Source organism: Panthera tigris, chromosome F3 (assembly GCF_018350195.1).
Source record: "Panthera tigris isolate Pti1 chromosome F3, P.tigris_Pti1_mat1.1, whole genome shotgun sequence".
In the NCBI taxonomy this organism is placed as follows: Eukaryota; Metazoa; Chordata; class Mammalia; order Carnivora; family Felidae; genus Panthera; species Panthera tigris.
The window spans coordinates 19,416,745-19,436,746 of NC_056678.1; the positions used below are offsets into that span (position 1 = coordinate 19,416,745).

The 20,002-nt window shown below is 40.5% G+C and overlaps 1 protein-coding gene across 1 annotated transcript in view; it reads right to left on the minus strand.

Moving 5' to 3' along the window:
- LOC102959460 overlaps window positions 1–20,002 on the minus strand; it is a 495,184-nt gene that overhangs the window by 119,158 nt on the left and 356,024 nt on the right. The window contains exons 8-10 of the mRNA XM_042976372.1: window positions 11,378–11,439; window positions 4,057–4,097; window positions 3,456–3,552 (exon numbers count right to left, since the gene is read on the minus strand). Coding sequence (XP_042832306.1) covers window positions 3,456–3,552; window positions 4,057–4,097; window positions 11,378–11,439 — 200 coding nt within the window. The remainder of the gene's footprint in view (window positions 1–3,455; window positions 3,553–4,056; window positions 4,098–11,377; window positions 11,440–20,002) is intronic.

Below are 20,002 nucleotides of genomic sequence, written 5' to 3' on the forward strand. Positions count from 1 at the left end.
ACGTACTAACAATGCACTTGGCAATGCCAATGCCAGTTCACTGGCACCGATGCCACGGTTCACGCTAGGCTGCGGCTTCTGAATGAATCAGCTTTCTTCTCTGGCTGCAAAGAGTCGGCCATTTCTTAACCTATGTGGTAAACTGTTTGGGTGTAAGTGCTGAACCAGATACCTGCTACCAAAACTTCGAGTCATCTTTACAGTTCTTTAATTTCTGTTTTCAGCACCACTCTGAACTCCAAAATGAGTTCATATGACCTTCTTTTTGCCATGATAAATGGCTGGTCCATCCCCAGAACGTGTCTTTGCTGTCATATTTCTGCTTAGAAACTACTCTTTTGCTCTCCCCACCCCCACCTACCTCTCCCTTGAGTTCAATCAGCCCATTAGACTCAGGTTGTGCTTTTTCTTTTGACATTTTTACCATCTAAATAAAGACTATTCTGGACACAATGTACTGAACCTTTCAATATAACACTGTGATTGGCAGCATTTTTTATTAGTGCAGAAGCCATGTCCCCGAAGTCGAACTAGCCAGGGGTGAGTCACTACAGTCTAGCTCAAGTCCACAATGCCATCCTGCCCCCTCATCCCCCACATGTGCAGACAGAGCTGTGCCTAATCTTCACTAGCCAAAGGAGGCAGAGAACTGGCGTAATTGTCTAGATCATAAGGACAAAGCACTTCTCTCGTACACAGGCATGTATCTCCAACAGGCTCTCCAATCAAGCACAAGTAAAATAGCATAAAAAATGGGAATGGAATCACGTCCTATCCACTCTAATGATTTGGGAAGAATATCTGGCTTCTCAACGGAGTCTCATTTTAGAAGTGCAGGAGCTAGTCCCCAGAATGCAAACGCTTCTACTTAAAATGTTCTTTTGACTCAACAAGGCAGCATCTGCATATTGGGGGACCTGCTAGCACAAATTTTTTTCGGAAGAGAAGAAGAAATTTGCAAGCAATTGGTGCTCAGAGTCGTCTCACTTCCCAGTGCCTCAGAGGGAATGAGAGCTGTGGCGGAGACAGGCACAGATGCTGCTCCCAGTGCTTCCTCATTTAGAACATTCAAATCACCAGAACACTGAGACGCATTTATTTGCCACTCTGAAATGTTGGGGTTTTTTTAAGCTAAAAATATTTACTCTTTTGTCGGGCCTTAGAAAACCCAGTTTTGAAATCCCCTTCTCTCCCCTCCCCCATTTCTGTAAACATTCACAACAATTTACAAGCGGTCAAGGATGAACAGATCTATGGACTATTTGGTGGAAACCAACACAGTGACAAAGGTTTCAGAATCTTGTTCTGGTGGTCAAGGAACAGAGTTAAAACTAAAACCACCGCCTCCACATCCACAAGGCAAGGAATCGTCACCAGAGAAGCTGCCTCAGAGGCATCAACATACAGCGGAAGGGCTTTTCTTTAATCTCATTTTACTCTGGGGTATGAGCATGGCTAATATCCAAATCAAGACACCTATTTATGCTGTCAAGAAGATAACATCTGCCCATATCAACCTGGAAACTAGAAAGGGTCATGAAATATTGATGAGATTGTAATAATAGAAGGTGACAGTTTGCAGGGTCCAGAAAGCAGAACAATGTAAGAGTGTTTGCGCACCACTGTCCAAGAGGAAACGACACTGTCAATGTTGCACCCCAGTTGCACCCCATATTCAGTACCTGAAGAGCTATCTTCTAGGGGAAAGCAAGGGCAATGTATTCTCTGCACACATCCTGGGCGATTTCACCCACTCTTATAGTTTTGCTTACAGATACATGCTGGTGACTCTCAAACGGAGATCCAGACCTGCTGGACATTGCCACTTGGATTGCCCATAGACATCTCACAATTTATAAATCTAAAACCCAACTCAGTGCCTTCTCCTTCATCACCAATCCTTGGACTTCCTTCTTTCTTAACTGCCATAATCAATCAATCAAATTCTATTAATTCTTCCTCTGTAATAGAATTCAAACTCCATCTCCAATATGGGTTTCTCCATCACAAATGCTACTACTTGATTCAAGCCTATCTCATGAATTACGTCGACAATCCTCTCTCTCTCTCTCTCTCTCTTTTATCTATCTATCTATCTATCTATCTATCTATCTATCTATCTATCTATCTTGAGACAGAGAGAGTGTGAATGGGGGAGGGGCAGAGAAAGAGGGAGAATCCCAAGCAGGCTCTGTGCTGTTAGCGCAGAGTGGCTCGAACTCAAGAAACCATGAGATCATGACCTGAGCCGAAATCAAGAGTCAGGTGCTTAACCAACTGAGCCACCCAGGCGCCCCTCATCAACACTCTTCTAAATGGTTTCTTTGCCTCCATCAATTCAGTCTTCTTCAAACCTCTTGCTCCACCATCGAAGTGACTTTTAAAACCACAAATATGATGATATCCTTGCCCTGCAATGACTAATTATTGTCTTCGGGCTAACTCCCAGATGCTTTATAAACTATTCTCCACCCTGCACAACTTATCCCCTCAACCTCATCTTCTCATTCCCCTCTTTGCACTCTATCTTCTACCCTCCTGGACAATTTGCAGTTCCCTGGAGAAGCTACTCCCTCTTTCTTCACTACCTGCCCTAGCCCTTCTCTTCTCTTTTACCAAATTGGATCCTGCTCATTTTTCCAAACTCAGCTCAGGCACACCTGATCTAGAACATCTTCCCACCGCATTATTTAACATTACATATCAACTATTGTAAAGGATCCCTCTGATTAGGCTAGGACGTTGAAGGTAGGTATATCACGTTGTGTGTGACACATAATGACAGCTCAATAGGAATGTGCTCAAGTAAAGAAATCTGGTCTTTTGTAGAGTATGTGGTATTTCTTGTAAAACTTTTCAAGTCCTTTTTGTTTTTATGAACAACTTTAAATTACTACTCATGTGCCTGTTACCTTGATATTGGGAAGAAATCTACCAGGGAGGGCATAAGAAATCCTAATACTAATAATGCACATTTTTCATTATAAAAAAGAATCTGAGTAATCAAACTCTGTGCTTAATCACTCATCATATATCAATTGTAGGACTATTTCCCCCAAGATGAACTGATGCAGGCGAGGGACTAAAACGTCAAAGGAGAGGTCACGCTCTGTGCCACGGCATACAGCCCCAGGACACAGGCCATGTGACCCTGCCAGGACCTGTGCCCTCTGGCTAACTAGCTTCAGGTGGCTGGTATCATCACAAAGGATGCAACAGTAGAGCAAGCTCTGCCTGACATCAAGCCATGAGGGAAACAGTGGCTAGAAAGCAGAATGAAGCGACAGACTTGCTGTCGGCCTTCACCTCCACGGAAACTGTTCAAAAGTTTACATTTGATTTCCTACTGATACAGATAGGCTCTCAAAGTAAATTCCTTCCATTCCTCTCACAGATATTCAGTCAGTGGGAATCTATGAAAAACAAAGGAACCTATCTATCTTTTCCACACATACCTACTGTTAGGAAATCTTGAGGGTCCTCTTAGTATTCTGCTGGCTCTACCCATGGTAACACAGAAGGGGTAACATTTCTGGATCTGACCCTGGAGATCTGGATAAAGTATCGAAGAAAACCACAAAAATGATAAAAACACTTATTGGCATAAAAAAATAGTATATTCAAATGTAGCAAGTTATCTCCCCTACTAATGCCAAGTCTCGGCCAGGGGCTATGGATCTATACAGACAAGGAACAACAGTTTCCAACTCTCCTTCTTAGGTTAAAAGAGAAACATCCTACCACAAGGATTATTAAATATTAGATTTTTTCATCTGGAGTGAGAATACAATCACTTATTCTGAAAAGCTATAAAAAGAGAGCCAGTCTACATGCAATGCCAATTGTTGACCTGTCTGAGACAAGGCAATGGATTCTGCGGGCTCTTAGTTTCTCTGCTAGCTGCGTGATTCTATAAATCCTTCTCATTGAAGACTGTCAGATATGCCAAGTGATTTGTGTTTATTTTTCGTCTGAGGGAAAAAAAAAAGGCTAAAATTACTGGCATGTGGTTCATCTGAAGTCCAAGCTTTTGAGAAAGAGAAGGCCTTTCCTCACCTTCTAAGTGCCCAGTGGCCATCCTGTGGACTTGACTGACACTGCAAATGAGAGCCAGGAATAGAATTATAAGTCAGAAGAACATATCTGCAGTAGCTATGTATCCTAACATTGACTAGAAACCCACTCATGCCATCAGGTAACCTGGGTTGGTGCATGATAATAACAACGTGTTTGTTGCTAAAAATGTAACACTAGGATTTTAATGGAATCAAATACAAAAGACAATGGGAAAAATGAAAGAAAACTGCCCAAATCCATAGAGGGAGGAGGAGAATTCCAGATTCTCCAGCTGTTAGGAGAAAAGAGAGAAGACGAGGTATTTTAGAGAAAGAATTCCATCGTGTAAAAGCATGACTTTTTTCTTCTTTCTTCTTTCTTCTTTTGTTATTTTATTTTTTATTTTTAAATTTGAGTATATTTGGCATACCATGTTACATTATTTCAGGTGCACAACATACTGATTTGACAAGCTTCTACATTACGTTATGCTCACACTTTAAAGCTTCATGAGGGAGGCTGTAAAAGGCCAATAAAAAACAAAATTCTTAGTATTAGGAGGAGGAGCTCACTAAATTTTAAGACATATTTATGGATGTTTGACCATGATGACTAGAGTCCTACAAAATGTGAAATCATTAATATATTCTGTACTCAGCATTGTATGTTTAATATTGCATATAGTTATTTGGATACCCTTACATCTGTTCTAATTACTGGCAATGAGGCAAAGTATCACCGGAAAAATATTCTGCTGTTATGAGCATATATTACTTTAAAAACGTAAATTAGAGGTTAAAATATATGTATCTGATAAATGTATATGAAATATTACACCCAACTGGTAAGGGGAATTTGTTTCAATAAATCCTTGAGTTTGTAATGAATCTCCATTTCAGGACTTTCAAAGTACTTTTTTGACATTATTGGTTAATTGCCACAAAAGCAAAATTTGGAAGGCAAAGGAACAAATTCAATTTTTAGGTGAGGAAACAGAGTGTTGACCTGAAATCCCTGGCTTTGCTTCTCCCTCAGTCAGATGGGGGTTTTGAAGAACAATAACTGAGAGGATGAAGAAGAGAAGACATTCCATCCCTAGGTAACCTGTTCGGCCACTTTCTCCAATTTCTGCGAACTAAGAACCCAGCCTTAAAGAGCATCAGGGATTTGGAAATCCTGGACAAGTTCTTAATCGGCTCAGAAGGTATGACCTTATTTTAGAGATCTGTGCCAAACCTTAGCCTCTCTTATAGTCTGTGCCCAATCATCACACTGTTCCACAACAGCTAAAAACCTCCAGTCACAGAATGGCTAAATAAACTCTAGGAACGCTTTACTGTGAAAGTCTATGCAGCAGTTATAAATAACAACAAAATCCAAGTGTACTGACATATAAAGATCTTTGAGACATATTGCTGTGGTAGAAAAAGCATGTTACACAGTGATACATACATTATGACATTATTAATGTTAAGAAACACAAATGACACTATATCTTACATATAACCGGTTTATTGGAAAATCTGATTTATTGCAATACAGATGTGAAATTGCTTTGTTATTTTTTTTCAATCACTACCTTTAACTGTACTGAATCTCCTCCTTCTAGCCCTTAATGATGTGCAGGACTGATCCCATAGCTTTCCAATTACTTTCGCATATTCAACAGCCCAGGTTGGTCTTCTCCATTTATCCTGGTTTAAATAATCTATCTCACACCCTTCGTCCCACCTAGTTCAGCCTGACCCCAGCTGGAGAGACCTGGAATGGGGAGGATGAGGATGCCTGGCTTATTCTTTTGCTGCCCATCTTCCTCCTTCCTCTTCTAGGTCTCTCTCTTCCCTCTAGTGACCAGAAGTAGAGAGAGTGAATTGGGAGTCTTGATGCCATTGAACTGGCCAGCATCTTTTTTGAGAACCATGAGTGATTTCTTCCTGAAACAGATGAAAAGCTCTGTTTTGACCTCTCCTGACCCACTTTCTTAGAGGTTCATACCTGATTCTCTTGCTGACAGGGTCTCTTCTTGTGGAAGCCAGCCATTTTGGTCAGGGTAATAATACGAATGTTCAAGCTACCTTCCTCTATGTCCACTTGAGGTACAGAAAACTCACCCTTGCCAAACCAAATAACATACAGCTGCTTCATTCTGTCCTCTGTATACAATTCTCTTTTTACCCTGCTTAAATAGGTGCTGAGTGAGGACCAACAAATCCACTCTGTAAGCAGATGTCCAACTAGGGCATTAGAGGCCAGTTTCTTCTTGCAACATTCTTCAAATATAAAAGTGTGGTTCTCCTGGAGACTTTTTCCTTTCACTGAGTACCTCTTCTGACTCCCCAGAGAGATAAAAGGGAAGACCCACAGTACTCTCTCTAAACCAACAAATCACATCTTCACTTCCTTTCTTATACATCTGGAGGAGAGACTTAAAGGGTGATGGTAGCAGGGTCAGTTCTAAAGCTTCTTAGAGAATCCTGCAGGGAGGTTCTCAAAGACACTTCAGCTGCACTCACATTCATCATCCTGTTACATACAGCTATAGGTTCATAAAACTAATTGATTGACAGTGTTCTCTGGTAGAGAAATGGGATGATGGGTGATGGTAGATAGACTTTAGGTTGTGGAGTTTTTTTAAATGTTTGTTTATTTTTGAGAGAGAGAGAGATACAGCATTAGTACACATGAGCATACATGAGTGGGAGAGGGGCAGAGAGAGAGGGAGACAGAGAATCCAAAGCAGCTTTTATGCTGTCAGCACAGAACCTGATATGGGGCTCAATATCATGAACCATGAAATTATGACCTGAACTGAAATCAAGAGTTGGACGCTTAACCAACTGAGCCACCCAGCCAACCCTGTCTATAGAGTTTTTATAGAGAGAATGTTTTCACATACTTCATTCATGAATACAAAAGAACACTGACTGATTCTAGACATACCGTGGATGGTTTAAACAAGGCAGCCAAAGTTAGAATCTCAATAGTGACCGCCATATTGAGCTACGCATCAATGACTATACTGATAGAGCTTCTCCAGGTCTGACTGAGGAGTTGCACTTTCTCCAAGAGAATAACTGGCACGTGAAGCCACAGAACACAGCACAGACTCTTCACCCACGTTGCTGCTAATGGGACACAGACTACAAGTCATTGTTCCCTCCATGTTCCACCTGCTACAAGTCTGTGTGATCATCTGCTAGACTCTAATGAGAGCAGCAGAAACCCTGCAGGGCGGAAGGGGCAGTCTGGCAAGAGCATACACAGGGAGAAAATAGCCTTGTTCTGCCATGCTGAGTGCCACATGGAGTTACCACTTGTCAAGGTTTCCTGACAAGCATTTAGAGGGCTGAGAGGGGGCTTAGTTAACATGCAAGAGGCCTGGGATACCCTCCTGCATGTTATTGTGCATATCCAGAATAAGAGAAGGTCCCCAAGGCACCTCTATTGGCAAGGAGAGGACGTAATATAGCCAGCGTCTATCAGGGGGGCAATGGGCATATGAAAGTATAGTTTTTATATCTTTGCCAAGACTGAAGAATCTCAGTAGGTATCTGGAAAGGAGAGGACTCTACCACCTCTAGCAAGCTTCATTGACATTGGACAGATGACTCAAGATTCAAAAGGGTAGGATTAAAAAGAGAGATCTGAAGGTTTCAGGTAACAGTACAAATAATGTGATTTTGGTTCAAGACAAGTTTACTCTAGAGAGTACGGCTCTCTAAAACCTGCCCAAAATTTCCTCCATGACCTGTTATTTAGCATCAAATTACAAGAGAGCTGTGATCTTTTCGTTTTAGAAATTACAACATATGCTCTTTCATTCTTAGCTTATGATCTGGGTTTCCATTATGCTACCTCTTTGACCCAAGACATAACAAAATTTAGTGTCGGAAAGGAATTTCAGAGATAACCCAGTACAGCCATCTCATTATACTGATGGGAAAATGGGAGACGTGAAGGTAGCTGCCTGAGGGCTCATGATGTGGTGGCAGGAGAGGCAATACTGGATCCAGCTCCTCAGATTCCCAAGTCCGTTATCTTTTTGGCCACAAAATGTTGCCCCTAGTGGCACAAAGGAGTAGCTCTAAGAGGTATGATTTACCTTCATGATTAGTTTTTCAACGTCAGTGCTGATGGTAGAGAATAATAAAGTTCCCTAAATGTTTACAGATGCTCACAATCTCATTTGACTACAACTCTGATAATCAAGCAGCAGAGCCATTATGAGGTCCATTTTGCAAATATGGCAACCAAGTTCAAGAGATTATTTGGTTTGCCTAAACTCACACAGGAACTGTCAGTTTTGACTCTCAGTTTAACTTTACTTCCATATCATCAATCACAAGCCTTTATTTCTTCCACAAAATTTTAACATCATAATTGACTACTTTACACCTGAACTTGATGTTTTATTCATCTCCACATGGATAAACCACAGATCAAGCATGTGCTTATTTTCGGATGTGTCTGCTAGAATTTTATTATGAGAATATGGTGTATTGAAATTAACAGCCAGAAGCCACACTGACTCAAAGAAGTACAATATGAGCCTGCTTTGCATTTTCTTAACTTGGGCTAGATGCCTTTGGGGAAAGACTTTAGTCTCTGCACACTCAGAGATACAACAGGAAGAGCGTGGTCCATGACCTACAGGTGGCTGCTTCCAGCATCTTTCCTCTTGCTTCATCCCCCAGAGGCTTATACCTACCTCCCACTCATTGTTCACCCTACATCCACAAAGGCACCCTCAGTTGGCTCTGTGAACAGTAAAATAGGCTAGCTAAACCAGGCAAACCTTGACACGTGGCTTGCTCAGCCTCTGGTGCCTACTGCTTCTTACCTTCAATACACACCACTTGGCCATATTAATTTTTGTCACAGGGGGGAGATTGGTCAGTGAAATCTAAATGGGCTTTTCCTATTTATTGATACAATTTCGTGGCAAGAGCAATTTTCAGAGCTTATTTTCCACTCCATTGAATCCCATGTTACTGCAAATGAATATATTCCTCGGTCAGTGCAATGGCAAAACACAGTTGTAAGTGCTTTATGCTTCATTTGGATAAAGAGTTCAGGATATTACCAAATATAAAAGGAAGTTAAGGGCCATATTTCATTAGAAAGCTGTCTCCCCTGTTAATAAAACCTGATGTTGGTGGTAGATGTGCAAAAAAAAAAAAAAAAAAAAAAAAAAAAAAAAAATCAGAGCGGGGACTTGCAGCTCTGGCTGGCATTCAATAAGGCAGTCCAGTGGTTCCAAACACCACCTGAAAAGCACGCCCCCTCTCCAGTCAAACCAATATCAACAGCCCCCAAATCAGGAAGAAACTGGATTGTGAGCTAGATATTCTACAGAAAATTAAAAATCCAAACCCCAGGCTGAGGTATGTTCTTCCTCAGATAATGGCTTTGCTGCCATTAAAGGAAGACCCATGCTAATGCTGCAAAGTGTAGGAGGTAATGGGTAAGCTCTATGGGCTAACGTGTAGTGGCTTTAATAAACGACATAGTGGATGGGCTGCTTGTATTTTATCTGTTTGTTGGACACAGAAAAAGGTAGCACCATCTCATTTCTCAAATGAGAAAACTTAGGAGCTGCCCTAGGCGAAGTTTAGGAATTCAGACTTTCATAAAAACTAGGTCACTCTCAAATTAAAGGCTTCCCAGCGTCACAAAGGGTGAAGAGAAAATTCCTTTCTGTATCTGGACCCATAACTTAGTCTTTTCTGTACCCTATCTCTATAGTGAATGATCCACATCATAACACGCTCCACCAAATTATAGGTAGCTCATTTTATTTAGCTACCAACCCTTGAGAAACCATAGAAGTTATTCACTTTTATAGGTGCTACAAAGAATACCTTCAAAATCTAGGACATGAACATCCCTTTTCATCAGTTACTTGACAGATACATTAGATCCCAAACTCTACTGCCACTGAACTTCTCTGAAAATTCCAAGTTAAGGTCAAGAGTTCTATCACTGGCTTGACTCTTTCTCATCACCCATTTTTAGGCAGATTCATGGGCCCAGCCCTGCTCCTGACCTCCACATTTCTGTTTCCTGTCTTGGTGATAAACTTTCATCCAAATTTCCATTTCTAATGCTAAAGCTACTATATATCATCAAACTCATTTTTGTGTCACCCAAGAAAGTATGAGGCCTCCTCATGCGTAGACCCATGCCTTATCCACCCACTTGCCTTGTTTGTTCATGCCAAGAAAGCAGTTTCAAACCCAGGCATAAGCTGACAGTCCATGTCCCAGGATCAATACTCAATGTAACAGATATTGCTATGGAGTGTTCTGAGCCTTGAAACATTCTATTCCAAACCGGCAAAGTCCAGATTCTGCCTTTTCTCTTGTGCTTACCCTGAAGTCTTTATCAGGTTTCACCTGTACACACATTTTGATTCTGGATATTGAAGTCTTCTTTGGTCGTGTTTCTGCCTGTGCTTTCTGTCCAACTGGGCCTTTTGAATATCAAGCCTGCCCTTCCAACTCAGGCTCCCCGCCTTTGCTATGCCCCCCAGCATGTCCTAACCCTTGACACACTGACCTTGGGTATACAACTTGGGTCTGCTACAAGTTTTCTAAACTCTCTGAAACTTATTTTCTTCATATTCTACCGGTATTTACTCAGTGTTCAAACACGGCAGCTGATGCCAAGTCTCTTACATTATTTCCTACCAGAGTCACAATTCACCAGAGAAACACCAATCAGAGTTAACCCTCTGGGCTTCAGAATTTAGGGAGTTTGATTTAGTGAGCTCAGTAGCTTGGAAATACGTCATAGCTCGTTTGTAGCTAGATTTCATTCAGATTTGGATTTAACGCCTACATTCTGGAAAATTTGTATCTTTATTTAGGTGAGATTGTTTGCCGTGAACTTTTCCCTTGAGTTTTAGTTAAAGGCAAAATGTTCTAAAAGTCCAAAGTAATTTTGTCTAAACTAAGAGAAAACAAAACAACTCAGCTATCTTTTTTAATCAAAGCTTGACCAGCACACGCAAGGCCTTCTTTGCAGAGTTAATGTAGATGCATTAACACTGGGTCTCACACATAGTTAGTGCTCAATATTGGTCTTCTTGTTTCTTTTCCCAATTAATCTCCCTAATTATGATTTTCTATTTTTCTTCCTGAACTTAGCCCCTGTGTTGTCTTATTACAAATGAGTGAAGTAAAAATAAGGTCATTAAAGAACTCCTGGATACCACTAACATCTGCCCAGAAAGATCTATCTATAGTTTTAAAGTATTTTTTTCAGTATTCACAAATTCATTAATACACTGTTTCCAAATAGGCATTTATTAAACACTCACCATGTACCAGGCATTGAGCTGTGTTCCAGATTCTCAACATTCTTGACCTGAAGACTTTCTCTCTGTAGGGGAGATGAAGGTATAAGAGATAAATTTCATGCTATTCATTAAGTGTGACAGGACACTAAAATGACTCTTTGATATAAACATATGGAGAGCTCTAAGTTTTTTAAGTGAAACCCAAAGTCACAACTTAGGGGCTGATAGTTTATACACCCAATAATCAACTGTCTTATGTGAGAAGTCCTATATTTTCCTGAAGAGCTGGAATGTGTCGAAAAGACTAATGAGAAACAAACATCCATGTGAATGTCAAGGAGACTGGTTGTCAAGATGGCAGGATGGGGCTGAGACCATGAAGGGACTGTGAGCATCAGCAGAGAGGCATTGGTTACAGAGGTGGATGAGCTTCTCCTCAGCAAAGGTGAGCAATGTCAGAGAATGATGACAGACAAAATACCAGATTATTTGAATGCTTGGAATTTAGACCACCTTTGGGTTAAGGAAAAGAAGAAAAAAATCCTAAACTATTTATACAAAAAATCTGAGGAGGAAAATGGTATTAAAAGATTTTGTCTATCTTAAACAGGTAAGACTAAAATTCCTCCCATTGGTGGATGTTCAGACTCAAGATTTAAGGTAAATTCAGATATAAGGATATAAAGCTCAATTTGCACAATGGAGTCTGTAATTATGAAATCCACACCATCTACATACATAATCATAGTGTTTTTTAATATAAGAGATGGTGAACACTTTGAAAGAAAGATATGGTTTTGTTCACCTTCTGAAGAGTGAACAGAGTATAGATTTTGGGAATAAGTTCATATGATGTTTGAGTTTTAGCTCTGTTCATTTGTTGGCTGTATAAACTTTTGGAATCTCTATTTCCTCATCTGCAAACTATGGATCATGTAAGTTACCATATATCAAGGATGTTATGAAGATTTAATGTGTGGGAGATATCTGGTACTCAATCAGTTAATGTTTTCTTTTTCCCCTGTATCTTTTCTTTTCCCAGCACATAGCAAAGAATATAACACATACTAGATACTCAATAAACACATGGCTTTCCCTGCCTGTAGCACCCTCCCCACTTGTATTGCCCAGCATGATCCTGGAACAGCATCTCCCTGCTCTTCCCTTAAACATTTGTAGACCAAGAAACTGAGGCACAGGATGGTTCAGGAACATCCTCAAAGTAACATAGCTAGTAAGATAGTGGAACCAAGATATGTCCAACTCCAGAGCCCATACCTCTAACCAATTTTCTCTCCTGATTTCAGGTTCATCCAATTCCAAGCTCATACTCCTCTCATACTGCCATGCTCCTCCCTCCCACAGATCAGTTTTTCTTCTTATAAATTCCTCATTTGGTTTGAGATAGTTTTGACAAAGTTAAACTTTCAGTTCCCAGGGGAAGAACTTTGTAATTCTGAGCTCTACAAAGCACTATGGCATGCAGCCACCTTTTCAAATTTCTGCTAAATCAGCCAGCAAGCTCTTAGTGAGAACCAATATTTGGTATTGAGTTCTGAAGGATTTTGGAACTGCAACTGAAGATCTTGAGCCACGAAGACAGATGGGACACTGAAGTTAGCCTAATCAATGACATGCAGCTCCCTTAGACTTCTATTTTATCCATGGAGAGTGAAGCACCAGCTCAGGAGCTGTGGCGTGATGGAGCTTGGCAGTCCAACTCAAAGAAAGAGAAGAATCTAAAGACAACCTGCTCTTCAAACAAAAATTTCCTTGGATATTTGATAAGAGATGATAATCAGTAATGTTTCCTTCTATCCCTTAAATATCAAAGTAAGGATCTCTCACCCTCTAAGGCTGGCCACTTCCAGTACAATGCAAACTCCAAGAAAGCAGGGCCCATTGTCCATTATATCTCAAGTGCCCAGCACAGGACCTGACACATTGTAGGTTCTCAATAAATATTCATTGGAATAATAATCAAATGAATTTTCCTTCTTATTTTGAAAACTCTGACTCAGAAATATTGCATTCTGTCTCAGTTGACTCGATTTGGCTGTAGGGGATTGGTAGCGGTGGTGGGAAGGGAAGGGAAGGGAAGGGAAGGGAATGGAAGGGAAGGGAATGGAAGGGAAGGGAATGGAAGGGAAGGGAAGGGGAGGAGAGGGGAGGGGAGGGGAGGGAAGTGATAGGCATTAACCATTACTCTATATTAGGCACGATGTTTCCTCTACATGATATTATTTAGTCCTCATCACAACCCCGTTAGGTATATATTAATACTCCATTTTACAGATAAGAAACTGGATCTCAGGGAGGTAAGGCAATCAGCCCAAGACAGCACAGCCAGAAATAATTTCTAAATCAATGTTTCCACTGTACTTGTGGAGCAGTTTTCATGAAGGCCAAGAAACTGATGGATGTTCATGGTTTGCTTCCTCCTTAACATTGCTATTAGACAGTTTGATCTAATAATCATTCATACTAAGTATAACGTTTTGAGCACTTACTATGTACCAGGAATTGTAGTGCTTTATGTATATTAGTACATTTGATTATTTCAGCATCCCGTGAGGTTAGTGATGTTATTGTTCCTATTTTATGGACAATGGGTAAAAATTTTGAGGCACAACCAATTTGTCTAAGGTCATATATCTAATAGGCAGTGGCCCTCTTTTCATATCCAGGCAGTTTGCTCAGTGCCCAAGCTCTTGGTCACTTTGCTACAAAAGTAGCGCTTTCCCCCCAAATCCCCACCCCTGGATAGTCTACTAGGATAAGTCTAGGGCTACCAAAGCGTGGTTAGTCTCCACTGCCACAGTGAAGGGTACCCCTAAAGCAATTCATCACATTGTAGACATTCAGTAGCAACAAAGTAACCCTGTCAAATTCTGGGTTAGTTTGAATGGGGTTAAGTTCTTGCCCTTTCATATAGGCATATTAAATAGGGACTTCTTAGCATAACTCAGTTTGGAATTTTACTACATTTGGATTGTCATTTCTTTTTTCTTCAGCTTTTTCTCGTTTTAGTTTTAGCTTTTTAAATTTTTTAATGTTTATTTTTGAGAGAGAGGGCGGGGGGGGGGAGAGAGAGAGAGAGAGAGAGAGAGAGAGAGAGAGAGAGAGAGAGAATATGAATGAATATGAATGAGTGGGGGAGAGGCAGAAAGAGAGGGAGACACAGAATCCGAAGCAGGCTCCAGGCTCTGAGCTGTCAGCACAGAGCCTGACGTGGGGCTCGAATTTATGAACTGCGAGATCATGACCTGAGCTGAAGTCAGACACTTAACCAACTGAGCCACACGGTGCCCCTTAGTTTTTGTTTTAAGGAAGACTCACACAGTCATTGATTGCACCAAGTTTTATCAGTGCATGCTGATAATTCTGCTCAAAGTCACTAGATGCTCACCTTTAAAGAAACCTCAGAGAATCAATGATGCCGTCTGGCCCACTGGCACATTATACTGTAAAGTGGCTCAGGATGTGAATCAGAAAGAAGAACTAAAAATCTAGAAGCATAAAGTATCATAGGCATATTCCTCTGAGAAAATAAGAGATGACCAGAGTCAGGTGCAGATGAACCAATCAAAGTGCAGAAGAATCTTCCTTCAATTTCCTCATCTATCCACTTCCCTAAAAACTCTACTGCTGCCCTGCCCTCAAAGCTAAAAATGAAAGTAATCTCTAAACATGAGATTGAAATTTAATTTTCCTGGTGACCTATCTTGTGAATATAATAAATAATATCTTTTTAATTTCTTTATTGTAACTATGTAATAAATATGGGGAATGGCATTTTTCATTCAATTCTCAAGAGTGAGATTTAACCAAATTATGCTGGTCATGTGTCTAAAATTATTCTCCCTTATGGAGAGCTGCTACTTTTTAAAATCAAGGGCACTGACCTTAGTAGATGAAGCCTTAGCAATTAATCTGATATTGAAGGAGAACATAACAGGCAGGTGTTTCCGTTTGAACTGCTCCTATCCCTGAGTCAGGCCAAACAGACACTATAATGAAGGGATTCTTCTTCATGGTCTGTTCTAGTAACACAGCTGGAGTAAGAAGAGGCATTCTCTACAAGATAACATGCTACCTCAAGAATTATGAAGTGAACCTCAGCCTCACAAAAACAAAGAATGGCTACTCAGAAAGAAATGTTAGAAATACTAATCCCAGTGAGTAGAACAAGCCCAAGACTGACAGGTCTACAAACCCAGCCATATCTTCTTCTCTAGCATCCACAAATCATGTTGAATTGGACATTAAGAAACACTATTCATGTCTTGAAGTAACCACATGAGTTTGGACAAGCCACTTCACTTCTCTAGGTCTCCTTTTCCTCCTCCATAATGAGTGGCCACTGGATTATTAGATCAGATGGATGATCATGAACCCCTAATTCCTCAAACATAGTATGATTCTAAAGACAAGCATGTTGTTTCATTTACATTGATTCACAAATTCATATTTATTCACATCACTTGAGGACACTGGGCGATTTTATTTTTTAGCAAAATAATGTCTAAATACCCCAAGGTGTCTCACATTAGGGGTCATATTTTGCAGGGCAGATGAGGTTAAATTTAGATTTTGTGTTTTTACACTAGTGATGAATAAGATTCTTTAAAAGCAAAGTGACACAGGGGGCACTTGGGTGGCTCAGTCAGTTAAGCATCCGACACTTGGTTTTGACTCAGGTCATGATCTCATGGTTTGTGGGTTCAAGCCCCATATCCAGCTCTGCGCTGGCAGTGCGGAACCTGCTTGGGATTCTCTCTCCACGCCCCTCTCTCTCAAAATAAGTAAATAAACTAAAAAAAAAAAAAAAACCACCCCAAAGTGATACATTTGGAAAGGGGTGGTTTGGAAGGATGGAGGAAGGAAATATTATCGGTTCAGATGTACAGGAAGCAAACTTGTAGCTGCCAATGGCTGCCACCAATCAGCAGGTGACCTATATTTGTAATGTATTATTTACTACTGATGTTCGCCCAACCTGTTGGAAGCAGATACATGCAGTTCCTATCCTGAGGAGCAGATCAAGGACAGTGATAAGTAATATTGACTTAAGTCACTGTCATCAGTTCTAACTAAAACATAAGCACTAGGTCAATTTAACAAGCACATCGACCAACACAGCACAATGTCTGCACAAGGGACTTGATGCTATTGAGAGAGGATACAGATTTTTCCTGAAGCTTTGCTGAGCTTTACAAGAGATGGTTTATGGGCAGAGGACAGGGCTAGCTTTGCTGAATGTACAAGATACATGCTACATTGCATACAGGCTTTCTTTCTTACCACGTTACCAACGTTGCTTACATAAGTTTATGAAAATTGGAGGGTTCATTGAGTTAATATCAAGAATTATGAAAGTACTTGAACCCACGAAGAAGACCATAAATATAGCCACTGCTATCCTGAAGTCTAGACTATACTGCTGCAGTGGTCCCTAGTGTGCTATTCGGCATTCCTTTTAATTTCCCTCCAGTTGTAATGAGATAACCAAGGTTTATAATACACTAAATGTATAATTAAATGCAGATTATACGGCATTCCTGGCAGAACGATTCAAGATGCTGGATTGACACTACAAAAAACTATGACCACCACCTTGAACACAGATTTGTTGTTCGGGGAGATAAAATCTATAGCAAAATGGCTCACTTACAAAAGTCCAAGCTGTTAACTCTAGTGTTGATTGGCAAACTTAGCCATTTCAAGCACCTTTTATTCAGTCATTCACTTAACAAATATTTGTTGGAGGCCTACTATGTGTCAGGCACCGTGTGGGGCCCTGTACACAACATACAGCCACATGCACCTAACATTCCACAGGGGAGATAGATAGTAAGCAGACATATTAATACACAGAAAAGTTACATATCAGGATAAGCTCTACACAGAAAACAAGCAAGGAGATGCTATAGGAACAATGGAGAAAGGTAGCATTTCTGGCCTATGTTATAAAACAAATTAGACGATTGAAGAAATCATCTAAGGAAACTGGTATAAGCCTGTTGGCTCCCTTATCTGAACCATTAAGGACACAGTACTGGTAGATGCCCCTGTGGCTGTCAGGAGGGCTGGGGGAAGGCCTGAAATATAGTCAGCTTTCATGGGGAGACAGTATGATACGCAGGGTTATGAGTCAAAACACCTGGACTCAATTTTTGGTTCTGCTCATTGCTGACTGTATTTTTGGACAAGTTAACTGCTTCAATTATTGCTTTTCTCATAATCAAAGTGGGATAATACCTGGTTTGCTTATTTCTATCATGGTGGTGTAGGGAATAAATTAATATGAAATTATAAAGTGCTTTGCAAATGTTAGTTGTGTGATTATTAGGTCAACCCTAAGAATATCCCATCCTTTCTCATACCTTCAAGATGCCAGGCATGGAGACATTACCCTGTTTCTTTTCCTCCTGGCTTTATATATAAAATGCCAGGAATATAAACCTTGCCTTCTAGCAAAATGTGTCCTCTGACATACAGTGTGCACAAACTTCAATCTGCAAGCAGAAGAGGGATCTTAAGTGCTCTGCACATCGGGAACTGGGAATATGCATATTAGTCAGCTGTTTGACATCTTGGTGGTAACTTCTTTTCAGTGATCAAGTTATATAAGGAAATAATCAGTAAATAGATAGATTGCCTCATTATGCAAAGTGAAATACAATCTGCCTTAGAAAGGAGAATCATGCCGAGAAGCTTGCTGAACAGACTCTGCCTCCAATTAAGCTCCGATTATAGAGCTGCACTTTAGTTGAAAATCCGTTCTCCAGAATGGCTGAGATTTCAAGGGACACGGTCAACACGATAATAATAATGATACCGTGCTGTTTTCTGCAATTCCCTTTCCCAAGGAACTCAGAGCTCCATCCTGACATTCTCTTGTCTTTTATATTCAAACGCAGTTGGGAGGATGAGGGGTAAAGACTCTCTCTGTCCTTCTAGACAGAACCAATGGGGGGAAAATATCCTGTAGGGTTTACCTGGGGAGCCAGGTTAGGAATCAAAGCCTGGGGCAAGGGCTGGGGGTGGGGGGTTGTTGTGGGGAAGGGAGGGAACACAGGTGCTTCCTCACCAATCTTCTTGGTTAGCATCATTTAGGTGCTGATGGGTATGTGGTGTTATACCGAGAGTTTTAAATAACAGAGAAGCTGGCTTGGCCTCTGAAACAACAAAGATGTCGGTGGGGAAAAAAAGTACCTCAAGAAACACTGAACAAATTTACAAATTAAGTAAATCCTGAGGAATCCAAGGGGCATCTCATAAACATTACCATGTGTCCTATCATCTACTGTCCCACAAAGACCAACAGCATATTATTGCCAAATTGCATGAAACTGAAGGTGAGCATCAAGGCATGCCAGTATTTTTCCTTACTGTTAAGGTGGGAAAAATGCTGCCAATTAAACTCTGACGTATTTCTTTCTTAACACTGACTGTAGAACATACCTTGATTTTAGAGACGTTAAAATGTAGAGAGAAATGTGTTTTCGATTAATTAATACATTTGTCGTTTTTACCATGCCCCTAAAAGGACACACAAGAACTAAAGAAATCTCAGGAGATTGTATAGCTAATTTGATAGCAAAACTCAAGGGTCTTCTCCATAAGGAAAAACAAGGACTCTTCAGAAAAGCAGGGGCTTGAAGGTAAATATGAAAGAAGGCTGCAAAATCATGCCAGGTTCAGGGAGGGCACACAACATGAGGACTGCTAATCAAATCCTGGGAACCCAGAATGAGGGGAGTTCCTATGAGCTTAAAGAAAGAAATTTCAGAAGCAAAAGGATGTGTTATTTCACACAGCAGGCAGTCTACATAAGGAACTCATTACCCCTAGAGATAGCATAGACTAAAAAAAAGATAATTTGGTTCAAAAAGGGTTTTAGATAAATTCATGGGTGATAGATCCATAATGGAGTCCATCCTCTATACACTTAAATACTCTTATTAAGTCATCACTTCAGCATTTCCCTTCTGTGCTAAATAATAGTGCTTCCTCTAGCTTTCCCTGATAGTCCCCATTTTCCAATCCTTCAATTTTATCTGTCCTACTTTAAATCAGTGGTCCCTTTTAATGAGTTTTCCCCCTTTTAATGAGTCCCTGAAAACATTATCATGGAAAGTTCAGGTATAATGTAATCCCAAGTCACTACCAGAGTTTAAAGCTCTTTGAGGGCAGAGACGTTTCATCTTCACCTTTGAAATGTCATAGTACCCAGCAAAGTGCCTGGAATAAATTTCCATTGGATGCGTGTGTGAACAAATGACTGAATGTGTATAATCCCAGTTCTCTGACACCTTTATTGATACCTAGGTCACCTAGGTCCCTGTGCTCTGTGTGCATTGTTTATGTGTACCATGGCAGATGTTGGGGCAGGAGCTGGGAGGGGGGAGTGGTTGTTGTGGGAAAGGGAGGAAACACAGGTTTAAGTGTTTAGGGAATATGAAAGCTTAACCTGTGCCCCATGGTCAAGTGTCTGTTCTTGCCATTAGGACACAAGAAAAAAGAACAGAGTGGGTGGATAGGTAGGAAACTTAAGTAGGCAGTGTATATATGCATATATGATTATATATATATATATGTATATATATATATATATATATATACATACACACACACACATAT